Source organism: Ranitomeya imitator, chromosome 5 (assembly GCF_032444005.1).
Source record: "Ranitomeya imitator isolate aRanImi1 chromosome 5, aRanImi1.pri, whole genome shotgun sequence".
NCBI classification, from domain to species: domain Eukaryota; kingdom Metazoa; phylum Chordata; class Amphibia; order Anura; family Dendrobatidae; genus Ranitomeya; species Ranitomeya imitator.
In genome coordinates this window covers 212803815-212820898 of record NC_091286.1, presented here as the reverse complement: position 1 = coordinate 212820898, position 17084 = coordinate 212803815, and the positions used below count along the sequence as shown (strand labels likewise).

At 43.3% G+C, this 17084-nt stretch overlaps 1 protein-coding gene across 17 annotated transcripts in view; it reads right to left on the bottom strand.

Moving 5' to 3' along the window:
• Window positions 1–17084, bottom strand: part of LOC138681740 (scavenger receptor cysteine-rich domain-containing protein DMBT1-like) — a 491932-nt gene that overhangs the window by 89319 nt on the left and 385529 nt on the right. For all 17 annotated transcript variants that reach the window (XM_069769545.1, XM_069725880.1, XM_069769547.1 and 14 more), the window contains 3 exons: window positions 5549–5572; window positions 3014–3028; window positions 2782–2938 (listed from right to left, as the gene is read on the bottom strand). In XM_069769545.1, coding sequence (XP_069625646.1) covers window positions 2782–2938; window positions 3014–3028; window positions 5549–5572 — 196 coding nt within the window. The remainder of the gene's footprint in view (window positions 1–2781; window positions 2939–3013; window positions 3029–5548; window positions 5573–17084) is intronic.

Here is a 17084-nt window from a genome sequence, read left to right as displayed (position 1 = left end):
TGCACACTTAGCAGGATGCAGCAGGCCTCCACTGATAAAGGCAAGGGGAGGCACAGGTGCAAACTACTTGATAAAAACAGCCACCCCCGCACCAGCATGACATTGCAGGGGTTGGCTGCCTAGTAGAAAAAATGCACATTGATATAACTCGCATAGGAGGCCAGTCACACATGTAAGTGTGACGCACAGTGTCTGGTTTGCAGCCTATTAATGACGCTCCTGTATTAATAGTCATCTCACAGAAAAATCCCCAAAAGGCAATTTCCAAAATAACCATAAAATGTAACTTTTATTTAATATATTAAAAACATACGTGTGCACTTGACAAACACCATCACCAATAAATACAAGCGTACTATAGGAAAGGCCGGAATAGCGCCAAGCCCTACGTTCTCTATGTGTCCCCTACCTGCCTGCGGAGGTTGGCACCCTATTTGCCTACGCCGTGGCGCCCCCGCTCAACGCCGGCTATCCCTACACCACCCTAGTAGGACAGGGGGAGAGACATATCACACGTCCAATGTTAAATGTGGATAGCTTGAAGGGACATAAATATGTCAGTATAGCTAACTAGCTATATCTAGGGTTCTAAACTAGCTTGGTAATCTGTGTCCCTTCGCTCACTTCATATACCATTTCTAGCCAGCTAAAATATTGTCACGGCAGATAGGAGCAGAAACCTAGGGCTGAACACATATGTACTTGTGGTCTGTTTATACATGTAGTGGGGTAGTCATACGAAATAAGGAAATGTATGTGTTGTAGTATCAGACATACCCCATGCCACCTTATGATATCTTATTACCACGCTGCAGCGTTAAATTTACAATGCGTGCCTAGACAGCCATAGTTTACCACATTCATTAGTGACATCATTATTATTTCAAATCAGATACAGACCAAAAAATACCAAATCTCATTATATCTTTATACAGAATGTCCCTTTAAACTCAACGCGTTTCTCCCCTTCTAATTCTAAGAGGTTCACCAGGAGTATATTCAGATAGCAAAGGGTTAGTTAGCTCATGTATAAATTCAGCATGTCAAATGTAGATAGCTGCACCACCGGGTCGATCCCCTATCCTTGTAAGGGCTATATAAAGGGGATGTAAGGGGATATACATGAGCTAACTAACCCTTTGCTATCTGAATATACTCCTGGTGAACCTCTTAGAATTAGAAGGGGAGAAACACGTTGAGTTTAAAGGGACATTCTGTATAAAGATATAATGAGATTTGGTATTTTTTGGTCTGTATCTGATTTGAAATAATAATGATGTCACTAATGAATGTGGTAAACTATGGCTGTCTAGGCACGCATTGTAAATTTAACGCTGCAGCGTGGTAATAAGATATCAGAAGGTGGCATGGGGTATGTCTGATACTACAACACATACATTTCCTTATTTCGTATGACTACCCCACTACATGTATAAACAGACCACAAGTACATATGTGTTCAGCCCTAGGTTTCTGCTCCTATCTGCAGTGACAATATTTTAGCTGGCTAGAAATGGTATATGAAGTGAGCGAAGGGACACAGATTACCAAGCTAGTTTAGAACCCTAGATATAGCTAGTTAGCTACACTGACATATTTATGTCCCTTCAAGCTATCCACATTTAACATTGGACGTGTGATATGTCTCTCCCCCTGTCCTACTAGGGTGGTGTAGGGATAGTAGGGATAGCCGGCGTTGAGCGGGGGCGCCACGGCGTAGGCAAATAGGGTGCCAACCTCCGCAGGCAGGTAGGGGACACATAGAGAACGTAGGGCTTGGCACTATTCCGGCCTTTCCTATAGTACGCTTGTATTTATTGGTGATGGTGTTTGTCAAGTGCACACGTATGTTTTTAATATATTAAATAAAAGTTACATTTTATGGTTATTTTGGAAATTGCCTTTTGGGGATTTTTCTGTGAGTTGAGTTTCAAGCTACCCTAAGCATTTATATTATAAACTGTGAGAGATTACCCTGTATTAATAGGCGGGCTGCCCAGCATTATAATATGCAGCACATAGTGACAGACGCCCCAGAAAAAAACCTAACCAACAAAAAGAGGCCTGGCCACATCCTACAAAAAAAATGATATGATATAGTGCAAAACATTAATGCCTATGATAAACACATACATTATATGAGGTATTGGTTTAATATTTTGGCCAAAATAAAGTAAGCTCGCAACCCAACGTCAAGAGTCCTCATAATCTTGCGAGTCCTACCACTAATATCAAAAAATGGGCAACAGAAAAAACTCAGAAAAAAATACATACCAAGAGATACGGCCTTCCCAAAACCCTGTCTGATGGCAAATGCACACTTAGCAGGATGCAGCAGGCCTCCACTGATAAAGGCAAGGGGTGGCACAGGTGCAAACTACTTGATAAAAACAGCCACCCCCGCACCAGCCTGACATTGCAGGGGTTGGCTGCCTAGTAGAAAAAATGCACATTGATATAACTCGCATAGGACGACTGTGATTTTCAATACATAAAGCAATAATGTTGTATCAATTGCAGGTTCAATCCCCTAACAAAAGAAGTAAAAAAACATTTTTGTTGAGTTTAAAGGAACACGCTGATGAGAATGAATATTCTCCATTCAGTTTGTAAAATAAAAATGGGAGTCTCCTTTAAAGTTTAACATTGTTGCATCCATACCAGTGATTGATTATTTGGTTTGTCTCAGCAACTGGTTCACAATAACAAGTATCTAAAGCATTATTCTTTGACAAAGTAGTTTGTAAAATCACAAATGGATTTAAATACTAAATAACTTACTCAAAATGAAGGAAAAATAGCCGTATGTAATAGCCTGCAGGTACACGGATGTGCCAAGTACAGTGAGAATTAGCAGGGTAAGGATTGGGATAGAATGGACTTGTTATGTTCCCATTCATTTGGGTCAAAAGACCACCACAGTTTGTGTACGATGAATCTGAAACAAATTAAGAAATAGTCAACACAAATTTTCTCTGCAATGATGAGAAAAGAAAAATCATATGGAGCATACCTGTTGTGGAGTTGCCTAGAGAAGACAGAAAATAAAAGATACAAATTAAAAAAACTCTTGTTAGTAGCTGCATTTAGAATAGTCTTATTATTACTATTTATTTCTATCACTTTTTTTAATGATGTTATGTTTTCACATTTATTTTAAACATTAAAATGTAAATAGCACTAATAATTGTCATTGTATGTGATAGTTGTGGCCGTGCGATCTTGCACAGGAGGATACTTGCCTGGAATCGGTGAAACACCAAACAACACACTATATAATCTGTGTGTTTAGTGTATTAGCATTTATACAGCTTATACAGGTGGATCTGAGAATTTTGCAAAAAAAAAAAACACTAGAGAAGACCGAATCTTTTGAAATTCAAATTTGCCAGAGTGGACAAATTGTTTCCAAAAATTCGATTTGCATTGAATATATTCGATGGGAATTGCAATACTGCAAAGCATCCAATCACCCTGAAAAATCATGTGTAACTCATGGTTTTCTAGGACTATATCCATCCATCTTCAAGCTCAGTCTTAGTAAAGTAACCTCCATAAAGTTTATGATGGCCCCATAAGATGCTCCATATTAAAATATGCCCAATATAATCCTGCATAAAGGTTAATAATGGCCTCATAAGATGCTCCATAGACACATTTGCCCAATATAATGCGGCAGAAATGTTGATTATGGCCCCATAAGATGCTCCATAAAGATATTTGCCCCATATAGTGCTGCATAAACCTTGATTATGGCCCCATAAGATGCTCCATAAAGATTTTTGACCCATATAGTGCTGCACAAACGTTATGGCCCCATAAGATACTCCATACAGACATTTGCCCCATATAATGCAGCATAAACGTTAATTATTGCCCCATAAGATGCTCCATAAAGATATTTGCCCCATATAGTGCTGCACAAACGTTATGGCCCCATAAGATACTCCATACAGACGTTTGCCCCATACACTGCTGCACAAACTTTAATTATGGCCCCATAAGATGCTCTATAGAGATAGTTGCCTCATATAGTGCTGCCCAAACGTTGATTATGGCCCCATAAGATGCTCCATACAGACTCTTGCCCCATATAGTGCTGCACAAACGTTGATTATGGCTCCATACAGACACTTGCCCCATATAGTGCTGCACAAATGTTGATTATGGCCTCATACAGACACATGCCCCATATAGTGCTGCACAAAAGTTGATTATGACCCCATACAGACACTTGCCCCATATTGTGCTGCACAAACATTATGGCCCCATAAGATGCTCCATACAGACACTTGCCCCATATAGTGCTGCACAAAAGTTGATTATGGCCCCATACAGACACTTGCCCCATATAGTGCTGCACAAACGTTATGGCCCCATAAGATACTCCAAACAGACATTTGCCCCATGCAATGCTGCACAAACTTTAATTATGGCCCCATGAGATGCTCCATAAAGATATTTGCCCCATATAGTGCTGCACAAACATTGATTATGGCCCCATAAGATGCTCCATACAGACACTTGCCCCATATAGTGCTGCACAAACGTTAATTATGGCCCCATACAGACACTTGCCCCATATAGTGCTGCACAAATATTGATTATGGCCCCATACAGACACATGCCCCATATAGTGCTGCACAAATGTTATGGCCCCATAAGATGCTCCATACAGACACTTGCCCCATATAGTGCTGCACAAAAGTTGATTATGGCCCCATACAGACACTTGCCCCATATAGTGCTGCACAATCGTTATGGCCCCATAAGATGCTCCATACAGACACATGCCCCATATAATGCTGCACAATCGTTATGGCCCCATAAGATGCTCCATACAGACACTTGCCCCATTTGCTGCTGCTGCTGTGATAAAAAAAATCACATGCTCACCTCTCCGTCGCTCAGGCCCCCGGCACTTCCAATATTCACCTGACTCCGTTCCGGCGCCGCTCCATCTTCAGCGTCCTCTGCACTGACTTTCAGGCAGAGGGCGCGCACTAACCACGTCATCGCGCCCTCTGACCTGAGCGTCACTGCAGAAGATGCTGAAGACGGAGCGGCGCTGGAATGAAGAGCAGGTGAATATCGCGCTGCGCTCCCCGTTATACTCACCTGCTCCTGGCGCAGTGCAGTCCCTGGTTCCCCAGCTTCTTCCTGTACTGAGCGGTCACTGTTACTGCTCATTACAGTAATGAATTTGCGGCTCCACCCCTATGGGAGGTGGAGCAGCATATTCATTACTGTAATGAGCGGTACCATGTGACCGCTCAGTACAGGAAGAAGCTGGGGTGCCGGGGACCAGGGACCTGCAGGGACCACGCCAGGAGCAGGTGAGTATAATTAGACAGCCCCCGCTCCCCCTCCCCTGCCAACCCCTGGGTATGACTCGAATATAAGCTGAGAGGGGGACTTTCAGCCCAAAACTCGAGTATATACGGTATATCACAATATTTACAGATTACTAAATTTATCTAAATATTTATATTTGTCTGAAAAAAGTTCAATTTCATAATCCTACAAAATGAAATAGAGACATTGTTACCTGGACCTGAAGTGGTTGGATGACCTGTGGAAATGAAAATAAACACAATTTAGAATAACGTTTATTTAAAAATTAACTCCAACGCAAACTACTATTTCTTCTGCTGATATGTCTCTACTTCTTTATCAGAACATCTGGCTACGAGAGCAAACCTTATGAAACTCAGTACCGATGGCTCATTATCCTGGTCAAAATTAAAGGGATTGTCCTCCCTGGAGGGAACTTTCAGGAAGTTCTGCAGTATTCCAAGTAATGTGAGTAAAGCACACAGCGCAAGGATTCAGCTCTGTTTGCTGGTTCCATCTGTCGTCATCAGACTATAAGTATGTGTTCACATACGTGAGGACAAATGACAATTGGAGTCTCCACCGATTTGTTCAATAGATTCTACTAAGAATTGACTGAGACCAGATCTATGCCAACCACATACTTGCAGTCTTAAGAAGACCACTAGAACTGGCAAGCAAAGCTGAATCCTTGTGTTGTGTTCCCTATTCACCGTTAGGATAGCAAAGTTTGCTAAAAATCTCTGCAGGGTTGGATAATTCCTTTAAAAATAATTGTTACATACCTCTTTTGTCTCTTGAATCCAGTATAACAATAAAAGAATTACAAAATTAGCTAATCATGTTGTCAAAGTATAGAATTTCTGCAGAGAGAGAAAGACCTCTGAATTAAATCATCACTTTTGTAAAAATGGCTTCTCACACTGTGCCTCACAATTAATTAGGTGGTGTTTCACTAGTAATGCCCAACCTGGAGCTTCCCAAGAACAGAATTAGGCTACTTTCACACTAGCATCGGTACGGGGCCGTCGCCATGCGTCGGCCCGACGTACCAATGCAAACTGCGAACAAAATGAACAACGGGAGCAGCGGATGCAGTTTTATAATGCATCCGCTGCCCCATTGTAACGTCCGGGGAGGAGGGGGCGGAGTTCCGGCTGTGCATGCGTGGTCGGAAATGGCGGACACGACGCACAAAAATACGTTACATGCAACTTTTTTTGTGCCGACGGTCCGCCAAAACACGATGCATCCGTCGCATGACGGATGCGACTTGTGGCCATACATCGCAATGCGTCGCTATTGCAAGTCTATGGAGAAAAAACACATCCTGCGGGCAACTTTGCAGGATGCGTTTTTTCTCCAAAATGACGCATTGTGACGTACGTCACACGACACTAGTGTGAAAGGAGCCTTAGTGTTAGGGGTCGAGTTCCCGCTTCTGCACAGGGGGAATCTCGGGTCGTTTCTACTGTGGTCTCCCATTCTTCTCCTGCCGCAGTGAAACCTGCTCAGCAGAGACATCGGTCCTTGCGTCTGGCTCAGTCTCACTCTGTGCTTAGGCTTGCTGTTGCTTCTCCAGCTTTTCCCATTAAAGCCAGTGCTGGGCAGCAGCGAGTGGACGCTTTTGAGACTAAGTCCTGCTTTTTCCCTTCTGAGCATGCCCAGGGTGGGATCTTCCGTTGGAGATCGAGGGTCACATGCTCAGATGCTGCAGCGGTTCCCATTGGTCCTCCTGGAGGGTCCTGAAAGGGCTAACTTCTGTGGCAGCTGCCCATTGGTCCTTTATTGGAAGGTCCTGAACGTACTGCAGCTATATAAGCTTTGCATGACCGCACGGCCATGCGCTAGTGTACAATTGTATACGTGTGTTTGTTGTGAGAGCAAGTCGTTCATTAAATACCCCTACCCTATTGTATGACTGTTCGTACAAGGTGTATGGCTGCTATCTAGCGCCCGACTAACCACTCAACGTGTCACACACGAATCAGCGTCTATTGCTGTGACCGCCAGTGCGGCGCCACGTGCCAGTAGTGTGCTTCCTGACCCACGTCTGGGTGCTTAGTGGTGTCTGCCAGCACGGCACAGTTTGCACTTTGGTGCTCTAACTATCAGTTACCTGATAGTTACACCCAGTTGCGGTGTTTTGCGCAAGTAGTCTGAACGGACTTCAACCCTTAGTCTTGGGATTGAGTTCGCTGACTCCTTGCTTGCACTCTTTAGAGCGGTATTGCGGACCTGTGGCTTTACAGGGTTCGCTTCCACCGCCATATAGCACTGCCATTTACTAGCAGCAGGTTTTCACCTGCACGAAGGACCCGGGACTGCAAACGCACCTATTAATATTTCATCTTATACTTGGTGTGTTCCGCCAGTCCTAACACTTAGTGAATCTCCTCTCTTAAGTGCAATCCTACTCTGTGACATACTGAAGAAAGGAGGAGCACAAAACTGATTGCTCCTCCCTTCTAAAGCTGCTTGCTACACTTCTGAGTGATGATGAAAAGGGGAACCGCCCCATACTGTGTGCACGCCATTGACTCCTGCATAGTTGCACAGCACCGCGGTTATGTTTCAAGCAGTAATAATATAGAGCACGGCACTCTTGGCTTCTAGGAGGTGCGCAAGTTGGGTTTCCAACCCATCAAATCAATGCAATAAATACTTGGCACTCAGGAGATCTTTTTGTATGATAGAAAGTGAACAATTCGTTTATTGGGTGCATCCACAATTTTCCACAAAATTGTGGATGCACCCAATAAACGAATTGTTCACTTTCTATCATACAAAAAGATCTCCTGAGTGCCAAGTATTTATTGCATATGTTTCAAGCAGTGCTTGCTTTAGCTAAGTGAGCGCTATCAATCAGAGTCATGGAACTGCTCAGTGTGAAAATTGATGGAAGCACAATGGTTTATGAACCATGCAACAAAACCACCCATTTGCATCTGTGAAATGTATAGCGAAAAGTACACTGCAATGTATAGTGTTAAATCCAATATGTGAACAAAGTTAGTAGTTCCAGCTCCTTTTAAAATTTCCAATTCTTTATTTTTCCATTAAAACGGCATAGTCCTTGTGCAAAGTGGATGTAGTTACAGTGGATACAGAAAAACAAGCAACGTGTTTCGATCTAATATGATCGTTTTCACAGCTTGAACTCACCCTCATCTGTGAGTCTTTATATATGGCATTACTTCTGTTCTTACATAGTTAGTCCACCTGGTGATGAACACACACACAAAAAAAAACAAAGCCCCCATTTGATTTCTTTGGGCATTTGTCAAATATTTATACTGCACAATATTAAATTATATATATATATATATATATATATATATATATATAAATATATATATATATATATATACAACACAGTACAAAAACAGCAATAAAAATTTTACAAATAGTGGTACAACAGCTCATTTTTCCTATTAAGGCCTTTTGGATGTCTCGTATGCAAATTGTAAATCCAATAGGCTTCTTTAGTCAGAAGACGTCTTTTTGTGTCTCCTCCGCGCAATGGTTTTTTTACCTGTTCTATTCCTTGAACCTTCATTGCGGACAAATTTCCTGCATGAAATGTAATAAAATGTTTGGCTACCATTGAAATATTTCTATTACTATTACTACCTTTCAAGGTGTCACTTATATGTTCAGATATGCGCGTTTTCAATTTTCTAGTGGTGCAGCCTATGTAAAGGTACCGTCACATTTAGCGACGCTGCAGCGATCTAGACAATGATCCCGATCGCTGCAGCGTCACTGTGTGGTCGCTGGAGAGCTGTCACACAGACAGCTTTCCAGCGACCAACTATGCAAAGTCCCCTGGTAACCAGGGTAAACATCGGGTTACTAAGCGCAGGGCCGCGCTTAGTAACCCGATGTTTACCCTGGTTACCAGTGAAGACATCGCTGAATCGGCGTCACACACGCCGATTCAGTGATGTCTGCGGGAGGTCCAGCGACGAAATAAAGTTCTGGACTTTCTGCGCCGACCAACGATGGCACAGCAGGATCCTGATCGCTGCTGCATGTCAAACACTACGATATCGCTATCCAGGACGCTGCAACGTCACGGATCGCTAGCGATATCGTTCAGTGTGAAGGTACCTTAAATCAAATTGCACAATTCACAATCTATTTTATATACAACATTAGTAGTGTGGCAATTTATAAATTGTCTTATATCATAAACTGTGTCATTTGAGTTATCAGAAAAGGTTTTACCTATATGTGCATGTTCACACGTGCTGCATGATGTTTTGCCACACCTATAGAAACCCTTTGTTTCCAGCCATGTAGTAGATTTAGTGTCAGAACAAAACAAACCTGGGGAGACTAAATTCCCCACAGTAGGAGCCCTCCTTGAAAAAACATTTATACCTTCCTCTAATATATTCAACAACGTGGTGTCTTCATATAAGATCAGTAAACGTTTATTAATTATTTGTTTTATTTCATTAAACTGCGGGCTATACTATAGGCAAAAAAATGGTTTCTTATTATGTCTATCTCTTAAATTATGTTTTTTTGGTGCTAACATTGCTTCTCTTTCTTTTTCACTGACTATTTTTTCTGCCCTTTTCAGAATCCATTTAGGGTATTTTCTTGCTAATAATTTATTCTCTAATTCTCTGAATTCTCTGTTTCTGTCCTATTCTACTGCAGTTTCTTTTTAATCTCGTATATTCCCCTATAGGTATTGATTTAATTGTATGTTTAGGGTGGCTGCTGGTAGCATGTAGGACCGTGTTCCCACTGATAGGTTTCTTGTGCGTTTTACTAACAATGGCTTGTCCCTGCTTCCCCACCAATTCCAAATCCAAAAAAGGAAATCTGTTCACTATCGCACCTATGTGTGAATTGCCATATTTTTTTGGAAAAGGTTTTTAAAATTTCACACATCTTCTGTCTATAATCCTCAGCATTAAGCACAACAATAGATCCTCCTTTGTCGCTTTTTTTAATTATTATTTTGTCATTCCTGTCTTTGGCAGCATTATGGGAGACACTGTGGACCCCATAGACTTCACAAACAATATGGTGGAGTTAGAGAAATTAACCAAACTAGAAACAAGAGTTTGGTGGAATTATACCACGCTAAAATATTACACAGCGAAAGACATGATACCTAGAGGTCTGAGGTTAAAAAAGGTGTCTACCAACGCATACACTGAAGAATTCACAAAAGAGTGGAATTCTATATCAACAAATTGCTCTATAAATCTCATGAAACTCTTAGTAAAATATGAAGAGAATAAATTGTCAGAGATACAAAAGAACATAGAAGAGACCAATGGTCTGTTAAATGAATACAAGAGTTTTTCACATTTTGAAACCTCACTGGCAAAAATAAAGGAAAATGTAGCTGTGTTGGAGGAGGATATTATGAATAGGAAAAAACGCAAATTTGAAAGAGATCTAAAAGACTACTCCACGAATAAAGTCTATGAATGGGGGCAGTGGGAAAATGCACACAAAACTCCCAGATCTATATTGAAACAGAGCCAGTCTCACAAAAGAAACACTCGCAAATCACAGGTGGGATTTATATCGTCAGACCCAGATACCTCCTTGGATGTCAATCTTAGTGCATCGGATACATCTCTGAATAATTCAAATAATACTCAGAAGAGAAACTTCAGACATTCAAAAAACGCCAAAGGCGAGGGGGAAGAAAACACAAGAAGTCACAAGGAGATGACGACTCGATACAAAAGGAAACTAAAATATTAAATGTGATTAATCTTTCTGTATGTGAACTAACAAAGGATCAAATAAAAGTTCTCTCATTAGGTCTGAATTTTGTGCCGGATGTTGAATTTAATTTGTTTGATACTATATTGGACATAAACAAATTTATTCGCAATCTAACCATAAAAAAAACATTTTTGGAAAGAGGATTGTAATCAAGAGAATAAAGAAGAAAAATCAACTCTAAATGAATATGAAAATATGGATTATAATGAACAATTGGCGCTTATTTGTTTTCAGGAACTGTCTGGTCAAGAAGAAAAGGATGTTATCAATCAAGCAGAACAGTTTACAACTAAAACCGCATATTTTTATCCCATACAAAGTAGAACGAACAGTATGGATAAATTTCAAGAAACTGAAAATGACTTAAAAGATCTGAAAGAAAAACAAAGAGGCAGAAAAAAAAAATAAAAATAATTTATCTAAGAAACTGAGAGATGCCTTACAAACTCGAAATAATAATTAAAAAAAGCGACAAAGGAGGATCCATTGTTGTGCTTAATGCTGAGGATTATAGACAGAAGATGTGTGAATTATTGTCAGACACAGAGACGTATGAAAAAATAACGAGGAGTTCTATTAAATCTTTTGATAATGACATTGATGTAATCATTCAAGAAGGTCTAAACTTGGGGGTTATAAGTAGAAAACAAGCTGATTACCTAAAAACACCATACCCAAAATTGCCCATTATGTATGGGCTTCCGAAAGTGCATAAAGGTAGCGGCATCCCCCCATGAGACCGATAGTGTCTGGTATGGGATCCATGAATGAGCACTTACGTGAGTGGGTGGATACATTGTTACAGCCATTGGTACGGAGGCTCCCAGGATATATCAAAGACTCAAGGGAAATTTTAAAAACCTTTTCCCCAAAAAATGGCAAGGTCATTATATATGGGTTTGCTGTGATGTCATCTCCTTATATACTTGTATTCCACATGAACTGACCATGAAGGCGTTGGAATTTCACGTGGAAAAATATAGTGATTATTCGGAAGATTTAAAATTTTTTTTGTATCAAGTGGTTTTCTTTTTGTTGACCCATAATGTCTTCTCTTTTGATGGTGACATATTCTTGCAAAAAAGAGGCGTCCCTATGGGAGCGAAATACTCCCAATCTTTAGCCAATCTCACCATGGCTTTTTGGGAAAGCAAATTTATTTACTCTGAAAATAATCCTCATTCGGGTGATATTGTTTGGTACGGCAGATACATTGATGACCTGCTCATTATATGGGGGGGAGATGTATTTGCCATACCGAACTTTGTTGGGTACATGAATGATAATGGATTTAACCTGCAATTCACACATAGATAGTGAACAGATTTCCTTTGTTGGATTTGGAATTGGTGGGGAAGCAGGGACAAGCCATTGTTAGTAAAACACACAAGAAACCTATCAGTGGGAACACGGTCCTACATGCTACCAGCAGCCACCCTAAACATACAATTAAATCAATACCTGTAGGGGAATATACGAGATTAAAAAGAAACTGCAGTAGAATAGAGGACAGAAACAGAGAATTCAGAGAATTAGAGAATAAATTATTAGCAAGAAAATACCCTAAATGGACTCTGAAAAGGGCAGTGAAAAAGAAAGAGAAGCAATGTTAGCACCAAAAAAACATAATTTAAGGAATAGACATAATAAGAAACCATTTGACTACAGTGTAGCCCGCAGTTTAATGAAATAAAACAAATAATTAATAAACGTTTACTGATCTTATATGAAGACACCACGTTGTTGAATATATTAGAGGAAGGTATAAATGTTGTTTCAAGGAGGGCTCCTACTGTGGGGAACTTAGTCTCCCCAGGTTTGTTTTGTTCTGACACTAAATCTACTACATGGCTGGAAACAAAGGGTTTCTATAGGTGTGGCAAAACATCATGCAGCACGTGTGAACATGCACATATAGGTAAAACCTTTTCTGATAACTCAAATGGCACAGTTTATGATATAAGACAATTTATAAATTGCCACACTACTAATGTTGTATATAAAATAGATTGTGAATTGTGCAATTTGACTTACATAGGCTGCACCACTAGAAAATTGAAAACGCGCATATCTGAACATATAAGTGTTAGGACTGGCGGAACGCACCAAGAGAGATGATATAGATGCGTTCGCAGTCCGGGGTCCACCGTGCAGGTGAAACCTGCTGCTAGGAAATGACAGACAATATGGCGGTATTCAAAAGAATACACGCGTGGGTTAAACCTCACCCAGCGTGAAGAAAGCGATCCTGTTGCGTCACAGGACCGCGGTACCGCACATAGAGCGCGAGCAAGTGGTCAGCGAACTAAACCCCAACAGGGATTGTAGTCCGATTAGACCCTTGCTGGCACTACACCGCTACTGGGTGTGAAAGGAATAATATAATTAAGGCACCGAAGTGCGAACTGTGCCGTGCTGGCAGGCACCACTAAGCACCCAGACGTGGGTCAGGAAGTGCACACAGTATGGGGCGGTTCCCCTTTTCATCATCACTCAGAAGTGTAGCAAGCAGCTTTAGAAGGGAGGAGCAATCAGTTTTGTGCTCCTCCTTTCTTCAGTATGTCACAGAGTAGGATTGCACTTAAGAGAGGAGATTCACTAAGTGTTAGGACTGGCAGAACACACCAAGTATAAGATGAAATATTAATAGGTGCGTTTGCAGTCCCGGGTCCTCCGTGCAGGTGAAAACCTGCTGCTAGTAAATGGCAGTGCTATATGGCGGTGGAAGCGAACCCTGTAAAGCCACAGGTCCGCAATACCGCACTAAAGAGTGCAAGCAAGGAGTCAGCTAACTCAATCCCAAGACTAAGGGTTGAAGTCCGTTCAGACTACTTGTGCACAACACCGTAACTGGGTGTAACTATCAGGTAACTGATAGTTAGAGCACCGAAGTGCAAACTGTGCGGTGCTGGCAGACACCACTAAGCACCCAGACGTGGGTCAGGAAGCGCACACTGGCGCGTGGCACTGCACTGGCGGTCACAGCAGTAGACGCTGACACGTGTGTGACACGTTGAGTGATAAGTCGGGCGCTAGATAGCAGCCATACTCCATACGCGAACAATAATACAATAGGGTAGGGGTATTTAAAGAACGACTTGCACTCACAACAAACACACATATTAAATTGTACACTAGCGCATGGCCGTGCGGTCATGCGCAGTTTATATAGTTGCAGGACAGGAAGCGGCCACAGAAACTTTGCCCTTCCAAGACCTGCCAAGAGGACCAATAGAATGCGCTGCAGAGTCTGAGCACATGACCCTCGATCTCCAACGGGAGATCTTGCCCTGGGCATGCTCAGTGTGCGCAGACAAGGACTTAGTCCCAGAGAAGTCCACTCGCTGCTGACCAGTATAGGCTTTACAGGCAGAAGCTGGAGAAGCAGCAGTAACTCTTCTCACAGAGTCAGACTGAGCGAGACGCTGGGATCGACATCCCTGCTGAGCAGGCTCCACTGCGGCTGGAGGAGAATGGGAGACCGCAGCGGAGACGGATCGAGATTCCCCCTGTGCAGCAGAGGAATCTCGACTCCTAACATTACCCCCCCTCCTAGGGCCCCCCCTCCTTGGGCCTCGCTACGTTCGAAGGCAGCAATGAGCTGTGGGGCCCGAATGTTTTCAGCAGGCTCCCATGACCTGTTCTCTGGACCATAACCCTTCCAATCCACCAGATAGAACTTTTTGCCGCGTACCACCTTACACCCCAAAATAGCGTTCACCTCGTAATCGTCCGTAGACGAACCCGATGTCCCGGCAGATGACTCGGAAAACCGGGACATGTATACGGGTTTCAAGAGGGACACATGAAAGGTGTCGGTGATACCCAAGCGTGGAGGAAGAGCCAGGCGGTAGACCACAGGATTAACCTGTTCGAGAACCTTGAAGGGACCCAAGTAGCGAGGCGCAAACTTAGTGGACTCAACTCGCAGCCTGATGTTACGGGCGGAGAGCCACACCAAGTCGCCAGGAGCAAAGGTCGGAGCGGGGCGCAGATGAACATCGGCGGAGGACCTCATTCTTTCCTTGGAAGCCCGAATGGCATCCTGAGTGTGATCCCAAATGTCCCGTGCCTTCACAGCCCAGTCTGCCACCCTGGAATCGGCGGAAGACACGGGCATGGGCACAGGTACCCGCGGATACTGACCATAGTTAAGGAGGAATGGGGTCTGTCCAGTGGAGTCAGCTACAGCATTGTTAAGAGCAAACTCCGCCCACGGTAGCAAAGATGCCCAGTCATCTTGTTTAGCAGAGACAAAATGTCGCAGATATGTGACCAAGGTCTGGTTGGCTCTCTCCACCAACCCATAAGTCTCGGGATGGTATGCCGAAGAGAGATTCAACTCGATACTGAGAAGACGACAAAGCTCTCTCCAGAACCGAGACGCAAACTGGGGACCCCGGTCACTGACAATTTTGTCTGGCATACTGTGAAGACGGAAGATGTGTTTAACAAACAATGCTGCCAAGGCCCGTGCAGAAGGTAACCGGGGAAGCGGCACCAAATGCACCATTTTAGAAAAATGGTCGGTGATAACCCAAATGACAGTACAGCCACGTGACTTGGGCAAACCCACCACAAAGTCCATCCCGACCATCTCCCAGGGCCTGTCTGCCACCGGCAGAGGGTATAACAACCCAGCTGGCCGTTGACAGAGAGACATATTTTTGGCACAAGAGACACATGCCCGAACGTAGTCTCCAACGTCACGAACCATATGTGGCCACCAATACATTCTCGCCAACAACTCAGATGTCCTCTTTGCCCCAAAGTGTCCACCCACTCTGGACGAATGAGCCCACGAGAGAACCTCCGGACGCAAATTGATGGGGACAAAAGTCTTGCCTGGAGGCACAGACTCAAGCGAAACCGGAGCTACGGTTCTCAGACTCTCTGAAGGGACAATGAGCCGAGGCTCGTCCTCCTCCTCCACAGTTGACACCAGGGAGCGAGAGAGAGCGTCAGCATGGATGTTCTTCTCCCCGGCGAGATAATGTAGAGTGAAGTGGAACCGGGAGAAAAACAAGGACCATCTGGCCTGACGAGAATTCAGCCGCTGGGCTGTCTGTAAATAGACCAAATTCTTGTGGTCCGTGAAGACTTGGAATGGGAGCCGAGCACCCTCCAAGAGATGTCTCCATTCCGAAAAGGCCAACTTCATTGCCAGCAACTCCCTATCCCCGATGGAGTAATTTCTCTCCGCTGGTTAGAAGGTTTTTGAGAAGAAGAAGCATGGATGCTTCCGACCTTGAGCATCCTTTTGATAGAGGACTGCTCCTGCACCAACGGAAGAGGCATCCACCTCCATTAGGAATGGCTTATCCACATCGGGACGACGTAAGATGGGAGCGCTAGCAAAATGGGACTTAATAGAAGTGAAGGCCTTGGAGACCTCTTCGGACCACGATTTAGGATTCGCTCCCTTCTTGGTGAGGGATACCAAGGGAGCTACCAGGGTTGAGAAGTGGGGGATGAACTGACGATAGTAATTTATGAACCCCATAAAGCGCTGCACCGCTTTCAGAGAATGGGGTTCCTGCCAGTCCATCACTGCCTGTAGTTTGGCAGGATCCATAGCCAATCCCTGGGCCGAGATGATGTAGCCCAGGAAAGGTAAAGACTCCTGCTCAAACATACACTTCTCCAACTTGGCATAGAGGGAGTTTGCCCGTAGGAGGTCGAAGACTTTGCAAACATCTCTCCGGTGGGAGTCAATATCTGGAGAGTAGATAAGAATATCATCCAGATAGACTACGACCGAGGTGGAAAGCATATCCCGGAAGATATCGTTCACAAAGTCTTGGAAAACGGCTGGGGCATTACAGAGCCCGAAGGGCATCACCAGATATTCATAGTGCCCATCCCTGGTGTTAAAGGCCGTCTTCCATTCGTCCCCCTCACGGATGCGAATCAGGTTGTAAGCACCCCGCAAATCTAATTTAGTAAATACCCTTGCTCCCCGAAGTCTATCGAGTAACTCAGATATC